The sequence below is a fragment of the Tribolium castaneum genome, chromosome 8 (genome assembly GCF_031307605.1).
Source record: "Tribolium castaneum strain GA2 chromosome 8, icTriCast1.1, whole genome shotgun sequence".
NCBI classification, from domain to species: Eukaryota; Metazoa; Arthropoda; class Insecta; order Coleoptera; family Tenebrionidae; genus Tribolium; species Tribolium castaneum.
The window spans coordinates 14,342,157-14,354,393 of NC_087401.1; the positions used below are offsets into that span (position 1 = coordinate 14,342,157).

At 29.5% G+C, this 12,237-nt stretch overlaps 2 protein-coding genes across 4 annotated transcripts in view; one reads left to right on the top strand and one right to left on the bottom strand.

Moving 5' to 3' along the window:
• LOC103313388 (hypothetical protein) overlaps positions 1–12,237 on the bottom strand; it is a 75,844-nt gene that overhangs the window by 3,805 nt on the left and 59,802 nt on the right. The window lies entirely within an intron of this gene.
• The window catches only part of LOC661026 (calcium/calmodulin-dependent protein kinase kinase 2), a 42,929-nt gene continuing 30,853 nt past the window's right edge, over positions 162–12,237 (top strand). For both annotated transcript variants that reach the window (XM_064358518.1, XM_064358519.1), the window contains exons 1-2: positions 162–316; positions 10,393–10,480. In XM_064358518.1, coding sequence (XP_064214588.1) covers positions 10,462–10,480 — 19 coding nt within the window. In that variant the 5' untranslated portion in view covers positions 162–316; positions 10,393–10,461. The remainder of the gene's footprint in view (positions 317–10,392; positions 10,481–12,237) is intronic.

The window sequence follows — 12,237 nt, forward strand, 5'->3', positions numbered from 1 at the left end:
AAATTTCGTCACGTTTGTCGTCCATCCGGAAATCGAAAACCGATAACAGGCAAAAACAATCAATTTCGCTGATTACAGCTGTTCGAATCGTCAAAACAATTCCAAAATCGTGCAAGATCTAGTGTGCGTCGTCATGACAACGACGAAGCGCCTTGGATCCGCTGGCTAGATCGCGTCGTGCAACAATCAACCAGTCAGTTGTGTTTGATCCGAGGCTTCGTGCAGTCGGTCAAAATAAAAACTTTTCGGTTAATTTTCTTTCGTTTCGAGCATTTGGTAATGCGTTCATTTTTTACGTCGATTGCACCGACGACAAGTAAGTATACGAGGAAAAAAAGAAATTTTCCGCCGGAAAAGCGTCTGCTTGTTTACTGAAGCTTACAGGTTAGTTTATCGATTGTGAAGAGGGCACGATTTTCACGGAACGATGCGTAATTGTTTATTAATTTTTCGCATCAGGGTGCCTGATTGTTTTCACCAGCGCACCCTCGATCGATTTTTTTTTTCGAAAATTTTCCGAAACTTTCACTGGGAAAAAATTCGGCTAAATGGCCAGAATCCATTAGCAGAATCCCATCAGAAAAGATAAATGTTGGAGTTAATTGGTCGTTTAAAAACATGTTTCGTTGACGACATGCGTTTTACAGATGTTGTTTATAAATCCTGCTTCAGTTACAAAGTGTAAAGTTTTCTTTCCGAAATCTTGTCATTATAAAACGATTATATTCTATTTGTGACAAGACGATTTAAAATCGTTCAGTGGTCCATAATAAAGTTCACCTTCATTAGGCTAATTGGAATTTTATGGAAAAATTTTCAAAATTCCTATATTTAAATATGTTGAGTTAAAATCAATTTGTCTATTGTCATAAAATAAGATCCAATGCACAAACAACCCGCAGAAATCGATACCTACCTGTAATATAAATTTCATGTTTTATGTAGACATAAATCTATAAATATTTCATATTTTGTAAACCAAATGAAATAACCAATTTTATATTCCAGCTCCAGTACATATTTTAAATACTTAAGTGACGGTTAAAAGACACTTTATATGCAGGAGCACCATTTAATTAATCAAAATTAAATTCATACTTGTTTAAGAGAAAAGTGTTTATTTGCGCATAAATCCGTTTTAACTTTTAATAATTAATTCATTCAAATTAATTAAGGGTTTTTCTTATGTCTCACTAAAACTATGTATTGTAAAATTATATATTATATATTATATATTATATATTATATATTATATATTATATATTATATATTATATATTATATATTATATATTATATATTATATATTATATATTATATATTATATATTATATATTATATATTATATATTATACAGGGTGCTCAAAAACTGGCGCACCAACTCAGTGGTACGTTATTGAGAAGCAAGTGCAGATTACGGGAAAAATGTTGAAAAAATTCCTAAAGTTATATTTTAAAAAATCTGGAGCTACAAACTTATTGTGTTAACTTCTTTAGTTTTCATTATTTTTTTATGTTTTTATGTTTCATACCAGGTAATCGTTCCGTAACAAATCGATGAATAATTATTTTTAAATTTACTATCAGATTTTAGCAGCTTTTTAATGTAAAAAATTTAAAATTCATCCAAAAAATCACAATGTGTAGATGTGCCAACACTGGGAATTATTTCCTAGGAAACCGTTTCAAAAATAATTTATTTTTTTACTATTTTTATTTATTTTTACCTTTATATGTAACCAGTTCTCTACCACACACCATTGAGTTGGTGCGCCAGTTTTTGAGCACGCCGTATATTATATATTATTATTATAAGTTATATATTATATATTATATATTATATATTATATATTATATATTATATATTATATATTATATATTATATATTATATATTATATATTATATTTTATACAGTATATATTATATATTGTTGCTGTTTTAGCACTTTTGTGAACTTGAAAATTCAGTTATTTCCTAAATTTGATTAAAAACACGAAGAAATTTTACTAGATTTGGTCAAAATGGTGTTCAGGTTTTTTAGTGTCAAAGTACAGTCACGATAAAAAAGAATGACACCCCTACCAACTATGTAGGATAGCAAAAGTTATAAATTTCAACAATTCCAGGGGTGTCATTCTTTTTGATCGTGACTGTACGTTTGTAAGGTGAAAACTAAGTTTGTTGGAAAGTCGATCAAAATGGATGTTATTTTATTTATAGTTAGAATATTATTACGTTATTTGCGCTTTTTCGATTGTTGTAGCTCGTTCTTCAGTCAGAAAAGAATTATTTCTGATTATTATAAATATATAAGCTGTATCTCGTGTTCTAATACTCTGTTTACGATATTTTAAAATCAGTAACTGAATTTTTTAACAAAAAAAACAAACTCGAGTTAACTTTTCAATATTGTCATTTTGCCAAAACTACATTATCGACTTCCACTGACTAAAATCTGAGAACGGCGCCGGATAAAAGCCTTTTGACGTGTTATTTGTTTAAGAAGATTGAAGACAGATTTATGTAGAGAAGAAAAATGTATTGATATTGTGTTTTGGCATCAAGTGTGCTTAATGGATATAGTCTTTAATCAATTTTTTCGAATCTGTTTCAAGCCACTTACTTTGTTACTTTTATGGCTAAGCGGACACAAACTCCGGAACCGAGGCAGTTACAAGTTTCAGTAACTAAATCATCTCTACAAAATCCCCAGTGGAAGCTGATTTTTTATTTGTACAAATGTATAATTTGCAAGCAGCGAATTTTGCTTGTCATTACTTTTATAAAAACACGTTTAATTTTGAAAGCAATTAAGATAATTTATATGAAAAGGAAATAATTATAGCAGACCGAAATTACCCTATTTCAAACACGAGTTGTGTAATTGGAGCGATTTGAGGTAATTAAAATTAATTTTAAAGGACGACCAAATTTGATTGAATTTTTTAATTAATTTCAACTTAAAATACGTATTAACTTTTCTTTTAAACTCGGTTACCTATGACCTATCGTGAAAAAAGCTTTATCTTTCCTGTCATTGTCTGAAGGCAAACCGTAAAATGTTATTGAATAACGTTGCGGATCTACTGTTTAGAATAACTCCTGAAAAATCTATTGTCCTAATCTGAATTTAAAACTTGGAAAACATTTAGCAACGAATGTTAAGCATCGCGCCTCGTTTGCTTTTCATTTACATTTTTAAAACGCCGAGCTAATAATAACATTGCAAGAGAATGAAGATCTCGTTTGAAACTTTCGAATAATTTTAATTAAACTTGAAATTCCCTTGAAAACTTCATCATGATAATGCGAAACCAAACCGTTTCACTAGGAAGGAATTGCAACTGGGAGTTCTACCAACAAGCTCGACGCATTTGTCTAATTGCAAATTATTTCCCCATAGGTCTCATATACAGGGTGGAACGAAAAATGTTAGAGGGCACCAAAGTTAAAAATTATTTTCGTGAAATTTGATAATCACTTTTGGTTTTTTATCTGAGGGCATAATTTTTTTTAGGCCTGTTTCATATTTTCAGTCACATTTGAACGGGTTCCTAATGTCCGAATGTATTGAAATTTTGCATACTTACGTAAACTACGTGACATCGTAATTCTATGTAGTTAATTACACCCTGATGGGGTTAAATGGGGTGTTAAAGTTTTAGGTTAGGTTAAAAGGGGATCTTTGATTAGTTTATACCGCATCTTATACCAATATATACGGTATTTTAGCCATTATGACGTCACGGTATATGTGTAAAAAGCGCACTGTTCACTCACTTATAGAAATATACCTATCAAGAACTTATCATTTTTATTTCGTTTCGTTGCAAATAAATGTCACTAATTTTTTTAATTAAGTAAAAAATAAAAAAATATATAAAAAAATTTTTTTAGCAAAAAGTTTTTATTTAAAAATGCACTGAAAATAAAATTTTTCTATCAGAGAAGAATATTTTTGCTTACAAGTAAGGATTCTTAAAAATAAAAAAAATTAAAAAAAATATTTTTTATATATTATATAAATATTATATAAATGAAAAAAAAATTAAAAAAAATATTTTTTATATATTATATAAATGAAAAAAAAATTGCGTTTTAACGTAATCTAAAACTTTAACATCCCATTTAATCCCCTTAGGGGGTGACTAACTAAATAATATTGCATGTTACGTAGATTACGTAAGTGTGCAAAATTACAGTTCATTCGGACAACAGGAATAATCTCAAATTTGTCTCGGAAAATATGATACAGACAAAGAAAGTGAAACTAAAAATAAAAAAATGTGCGACACTTTTGATATTTTCAGTCACATTTGAAAGAGTTCCTGTTGTCCGAATGTATTGAAATTTTGCATACTTACGTAATCTACGTGCCAATGCAATTCTACATAGTTAATTACTCTCTAAGGGGGTGTTAAAAGTTTTAGGTTAGATAAAAAGGGGATTTTTTTTGTTTATACGGCATCTTATACCAATATACACGGTATTTTCGACATTATGACGTCACAGTATGCGTGTAAAAAGTACACTGTTCACTCACTTATAGAAATATATCTATTAAGAACTTATCATTTTTATTACGTTTCGTTACAAATAAATTTCGCTAATTTTTTAAATTAAGTATAAAAAACTTAAATATAAAAATGTTTTTTTAGTAAAAAGTTTTTATTTAAAAATGCACTGAAAATAAAGAGAAGAATATTTTTGCTTACAAGCAAGGATTCTTTCAAATAAAAAAAAATAATTTTTTTATATATATCATATAAATATATAATAAATATATGATAAATATATAACCTAATCTAAAACTTTAACATCCCACTGAACACCTTAGGGGGTGATTAAGTAAATAATATTGCATCGTTACGTAGATTACGTAAGTGTGCAAAATTACAGCTCATTCAAATTTCAAATTTGTCTCGGAAAATATGATACAGACAAAGAAATTAAAAATGAAAAAAAATGTGCGACACTTTTGAATCGGCCTGTATTTGAGCAGTTTGTGTCTGAAAAGTGATTTGGAGGAGGCGACCTTGCAAGGCATTCAAGGTGTCGTTGCCTTAGGTGTGCATTTACATTCTTTCCACTATTTCGACCTTTCGACTCCCTCCTCCTCCTCCAAATGGGTGACAATGGGTGGAGTTCCCAAAAAATTAATCGCATGGTCATCGGAGTTGTATGTAATTAAAAACAAACCCATGCAAACATAATCACGGCCAACCTTGAAATTAGCCGATAAGGGTTGGTAAACATGAAGGGGTGCTTGGAATCACGTGATTGTCGGAATTTATGTGCTCGATCGATCAGCGCACCGAAAAAACGACGACAAACATGTGTGTTGGCAATTTACTTTAATTTGTTCGGATGGTTATACGTGAAATGCGTTTAAATTGAACGATGGATGGATGGATCATAATTGGACCTGTTCCTCCTACTCTTAAGGATAAGAGCTCGACTAATTTGCAACGGGATAACATAATTACTCGAGACCTAATTTATTATGCCTCCAGTGAGGAACGTCGCGACACTACAATGAGGATACGAGACATTGGGTTTATTTTCTACGTAATTGAACACTATTTTATTATTTTATTCAGAAAGCAAATGATTAAAAGTTGCAGTTATCTGTCGTTTGCCATATGGAAACCACAATTTATTGCTACTATTGACTTTTAAGACTGTGACCTGTTTTCTTCAACTTGGGTGCTTCCATAAACACGCCGGTTGTAGAAAATTGAATGGTTTTGACTTTTTACAAAGTAAATTAGAAAAGGCAGGAATGCGATTTTACAACAGTTGTGTCATGATTTTCGCCAGTTTTAGTAATCAAAAAATTTTCGACAAAAAAATTTTTTTTTGGCTTATTTTTGACGAAATTTCTGACATATCAAGCTTAATTTTGAGTGTATTTTGAGAAGATTTTGAGTTTTTAGCTCCAAAATGAACTACATTGGGTAAAACTAGCTACTACAACATCAATTCCAATTTTATTTAGTGAGTTTTTCGCCAGTTTTTGTATTTTTTTTTTTAAAAAAAACGTCAAAAACATCATTTTCGCCACAATTTTGAGTTTTTAGCTTATTTTTGACGAAACTTCGCACAAATCAAGCTTAATTTTGAGTGTATTTTGAGAAGATTTTGAGTTTTGAGCTCCAAAATGAACTAAATTGGGTAAAACTAGCTACTACATCAACTCCAATTTTATTTAGTGATTCTTTCGCCGGTTTTAGCAATTTCTTTTGAAAAAAAGTCAAAAAACACATTTTCGACAAAATTTTGGGTTTTCAGCTTATTTTTGACGAAACTTCGCAGAAATCAAGCTTAATTTTGAGTGTATTTTGAGAAGATTTTGAGTTTTTAGCTCCAAAATGAACTAAATTGGGTAAAACTAGCTACTACAACATCAACTCCAATTTTATTTAGTGATTCTTTGCCGGTTTTAGTAATTTTTTTTTTAAAAAAATGTCAAAAACATCATTTTCGCCAAAATTTTGAGTTTTCAGCTTATTTTTGACGAAACTTCGCATAAATCAAGCTTAATTTTTAGTGTATTTTGAGAAAATTTTGAGTTTTTAGCTCCAAAATGAACTACATTGGGTAAAACTAGCTACTAAAACATCAATTCCAATTTTATTTAGTGATTCTTTCGCCGGTTTTAGTAATTTTTTTTGAAAAAAATGTCAAAAACATAATTTTCGTCAAAATTTTGAGTTTTCACCTTATTTTTGACGAAACTTCGCAGAAGTCAAGCTTAATTTTGAGTATATTTTGAAAAAATTTTGAGTTTTTAGCTCCAAAATGAACTAAATTGGGTAAAACTAGCTACTATAACATCAATTCCAATTTTATTTAGTGATTCTTTCGCCGGTTTTAGTATCTTTATCGAAAAAATGTCAAAAACATCATTTTCGCCAAAATTTTGGGTTTTTAGCGTATTTTTGACGAAACTTCGCACAAATCAAGCTTAATTTTTAGTGTTTTTTGACAAGATTTTGAGTTTTTAGCTCCAAAATGAACTAAATTGGGTAAAACTAGCTACTACAACATCAATTCCAATTTTATTTAGTGATTCTTTGCCGTTTTTAGTAATTTTTTTTGAAAAAAATGTCAAAAACATCATTTTCGCCAAAATTTTGAGTTTTCAGCTTATTTTTGACGAAACTTCGCATAAATCAAGCTTAATTTTTAGTGTTTTTTGACAAGATTTTGAGTTTTTAGCTCCAAAATGAACTAAATTGGGTAAAACTAGCTACTACAACATCAACTCCAATTTTATTTAGTGATTCTTTGCCGTTTTTAGTAATTTTTTTTGAAAAAAATGTCAAAAACATCATTTTCGCCAAAATTTTGAGTTTTCAGCTTATTTTTGACGAAACTTCGCATAAATCAAGCTTAATTTTTAGTGTTTTTTGACAAGATTTTGAGTTTTTAGCGCCAAAATAAACTAAATTGGGTAAAACTAGCTACTACAACATCAACTCCAATTTTATTTAGTGATTCTTTGCCGGTTTTAGTAATTTCTTTTGAAAAAAATGTCAAAAACATCATTTTCGCTAAAATTTTGAGTTTTCAGCTTATTTTTGACGAAACTTCGCAGGAATCAAGCATAATTTTGAGTGTATTTTGAGAAAATTTTGAGTTTTTAGCTCCAAAATGAACTAAATTGGGTAAAACTAGCTACTACAACATCAATTCATTTTATTTCGTGATTCTTTGGCCGGTTTTTGTATTTTTTTTTTTTGAAAAAAACGTCAAAAACATCATTTTCGCCAAAATTTTGAGTTTTTAGTTTATTTTTAACGAAACTTCGCACAAATCAAGCTTAGTTTTTAGTGTTTTTTGACAAGATTTTGAGTTTTTAGCTTCAAAATGAACTAAATTGGGTAAAACTAGCTTCTACAACGTCAATTCCAATTTTATTTTATGATTTTTTTATCCAGTTATAGCAATTTTCTTAAAAAAAAAGTCTGGAAGAACGTAGTTTGACTCAAATTTACTGTTTTTGCCTTATTTTTGACGAAGCTGGCAACATATCAATCAATATTTGTGAGTTTTTGGCGTGTTTTGGAATTATTTTGAGTTTTTGGTTCAAAGCCAAACTAAACTGAATAAAAAACTAAACCAAAAATTACAATCAAATCGTTATTTTTCACCTATTTTTATCGTTTTTGTAATTTTTTTTACCACAAACATGCTTAAGCAATCGGAAAATACAAATGGAACACCATTTTTGGTCAATTTTCGAAAAATTTCCTAATTTTGAAAAATTCAAAATGGTTAATTTTTAGAGAAAACTGAAACTTATTCCAAAGCATCCAACTTTTTGTGAGTTATAGTTTTCGCACGTTGTGCTAGAACTTGTTTACCACATCTAGATCGCTATCAGTAGTAGCTAACTAACATCTCTTTGAAGTGTGTAAGTACATTCAACTAAACGCCAAGTTCTAAACAAGACCCTGAGGCAAGAAACCTGTTTGCAACGTCCTCCCTCGAAACGATGATCAAATTGTTAAATTTCTGTGTAAACCATTTGTTAGCAGGAAATGCTAGTGCTCTGGGAGCAAAACAGAGCAATTGATTTTAACAATTGTTGGCGAACGTGCTTTCCTTGTTCACAGATTGGAGGGATTTATCCAGTCTTGTCTTTTCACTAATCCGCTAAACGTCCATCAAGCGCACAAATACTACAAGATCTAACAACGATTTGCACAAAAAGTCTGTCAATTTATTCCTAAAGAAACGAAACTTGTTTATGGCAATTACTGGAAAAACTATTTTTAAAATTACAGATATGTTAATAATTTATTAGAATAATTATCATTTTATTGGAATTAAATACCAAACTAATTAAACTGACTGCTAACGGTCACTGCTAATGAGCAAATGCTTACTTAGTAGACACGGTATTGATAAATTATTGTTGTTATCGAAACATGTTTTTAAAAAATTAAAGAGGGGCTAAAATCATAACAAAAATTCAAAGTATTTAATAGTAAGCCATGAATTTATTCTTTTTTGAAGTACAGTAAAAATGTACTTTTATAGCTCACCCTGTATAACGGAATAGAAATAAAATCAAGTTAAAACATTTTTTTTAATTGCTGTTAAAACAATGCAGAGGAAAGTTTTTCCAATTTTTTTGAAAAAACTTATTCGGTCAAGTTCGAAAAATTTTCAAAAAAAACTATAGGAACGTATTTTTTTTTAATTCTTAAAAAAACAGTGGTATACAAACATTATTGTTGGATAGAATTTCTGGTTAGATAATACCTTTTAACCAAAAAAACGGTCGTAGTTAAGTGCCATTAAAAAAAATAGCTTAACTCGAAAACTAAAAGAAATTCGAAAAAACTGATTCTGCAAAAATGATCACATTTTTAACTGTTGTATGTATTATTAATATTATTATTATTAACAAATGTGAAATAAATGTAAAATAAGCAACTTCAAAATTTTGGAAAAAAGAGCGGAATAAATACAGGGTTAGTCTTAATTTACACGCATAAAGTGTAAAATTCGTATGTATTAATTTTTTTTATAGAATTACAAGTCATTTTAGAGCATAGTTTTTAACCAAAAAAATACAAAAACAGCTTAACTTAAAAACTAAAAGAATTTTTGAAAAATTTTGAACGCACTTGATAATATAGTAACTGTTTGTTTATCTCGTAAAGTTTAGGCAAAATACGCCTGGTTCCATCCTCTTAGTTATTATCAAAGGTGAAGTATTTTTAATAAATAATTTAAAAATAAGCAAAAGAAAAAAGTAGAACAAATGCAGGGTGAGTCTTAAGTTATACTCAAATTAGGAAGTAATTATTTTTGTCAAATAATAACACAGTGAAAAAAATCCCAGTAAAAATTGTCTGGTTACCGAGATAACACCTGAGATAACAACTATGTTTTTAATAAAAAAATGATAGATTTATTGCCAGATTAAATTTTTATTAGGCCTTATTCTGGGATTAAAAAATGATAGTGATGTTTATTCCAAATGAAACACAATTAATTATTAATTAGTTTAAACCTGAGATTTAACGGTCGATTGTTTTTCTGATAAATAAAACATTATGCAAAAAATTTAATATCCCAAGTTCGTGTAAATAGTAGACTCCATCAGTCGTAAAACCTCCCGTAATAGTTCTCTATTACCTCAATTAAAGTCCCTCATAAAATTGCACACACGCGTTTTATTAATAATCCCACAGAAATAGGAAAAAACTTCGATAAACCGTGATTTATTTAAATAAATACTAAATTTGGACACGAAAGGGTGAATTTCCTCCAACTTTATTGATGGCGTGTCGATAACCCCAAACCCGTTAGTTTTTCAGTGGACAAGCAAACCAAATATTTAACTAATAAAATAACACAAATTTTGTTTTTTCAGCAAGGATTCTTACAAGAAGTTTTGTTCCAAGGCTTAGCTGCAATCGATAAATGACAGGCAGTTGTTACTATGGCCGCTCTTCAACACGGTAGGTATCTGATATAAAATTAATTATTTATTGCTCGGAAAAAGACGTCAGACTTGTTATAATGAGCCAGCGAGACGTCAGTTCTACATAATTATGCCGAGTATGCGTAATTATTATTTAATTGTATCACTGATAACGTTTTTGCTTCACTTTTTTCGTTTTACAATTTTATGAGTTACGTGCAAATAAGTTTAGATAACACTTCGTATTGTGTTTTGTAATCAACTGAGACATTTATGTTGATTATAGGTAATTTTATTTTAGGAGTAATTATAGAGTTGTGCTACCAACGCATTTCTTTGCGTTTATTATTTATTTATGAATATTACAAGTGGGTGGTCTTCAATTAAAACGATCATTTTATTACGTAAGATGACAATAAAAAATATTGCAAAATTAATAAATTTTAATATAATGGTCTTGACGCCACCACGTTACCACACACTATTGGGAAATGTCCTAACTAGCTGAATTACTTGAATCTTCTTCAAAGTAAATGTCAACAGTTGTTAATTGTCTATTTAATTTTAAATATTAAAAATTCACATTTCATATTTTTTAAATTGACAGCAATACAGTTAACAATCCAGGAAAAATGTGAGAAAAACAAGTCCGCCAGACCATATATCTTTATTTTTAGGGGTTAATTTGACGGTCAATTTAACCGAGAAACTGCAAGGGGTTACCCAGATTTTTTTTGGTTAACTCATGCGCAGTGTATTTATTTTTCCGAAAAAAAGATATTACCCTGAAGTACGCACTCAGGGTTAAAATTTTGTTTAAGATTTAATCGCGGTTAGTTAACCCTCTACTAAAACAGTGGGTGTAAATCAAGTAGTTTTTATTACAAAACAAAAAAATCGCCAAATTCCCAATTTTTCCTAAACCAATTCATAACCCTGAAATAGACACTCAGGGTTAAAATTTTGTTTGAGATTTAATCGCGGTTAGTTAACCCTCTACTAAAACAGCGGGTGTAAATCATGTAGTTTTTATCACAAAACAAAAAAAAATCACCAAATTTCCATTTTTTCCTAAACCAATTCACAACCTTGAAGTACGCACTCAAGGTTAAAATTTTGTTTATGATTATCGCAGTTAATTAACCCTCTATTAAAACACTCGGTGTAAATAATGTAGTATTATCACAAAACAAAAAAAATCGCCAAATTCCCAATTTTTCCTAAACCAGTTCATAACCCTGAAATAGACACTCAGGGTTAAAATTTTGTTTAAGATTTAATCGTGGTTAGTTAACCCTCTACTAAAACACCGGGTGTAAATAATGTAGTTTTATCACAAAACGAAAAAAAACCACCAAATTCCCAATTTTTCCTAAACCAATTCATAACCCTGAAAAACGCACTCAGGGTTAAAATTTTGTTTAAGATTTAACCACAGTTAGTTAACCGGGTGTAAATAATGTAGTTTTTTTCAGGATTTGAACGAAAAGTCTATAAAAATATTTTGTAAGTGTTAAAAATTTTATTTCCGGGAGTAGATGTCTAAAACTTTAGCTCCTGTTCACTGGGAGGCGTTTCAAACCTTGAACTTTTAATTTCTAAATAAATTATTTGACAGTTACATGTTAAATATTGCTACCATCCGGACGCTTCATCTATCTAACGGTTAATTTTTTATTAGTCAACAAGATGACGTTGATGTCAGATTATTTTATAATTTGAATAACATCAAAGCTTCGTTCAACTGGTCGCCAGCAGCCACGGTAATTGAACCTCAGCGAAAAGTTAAATTTA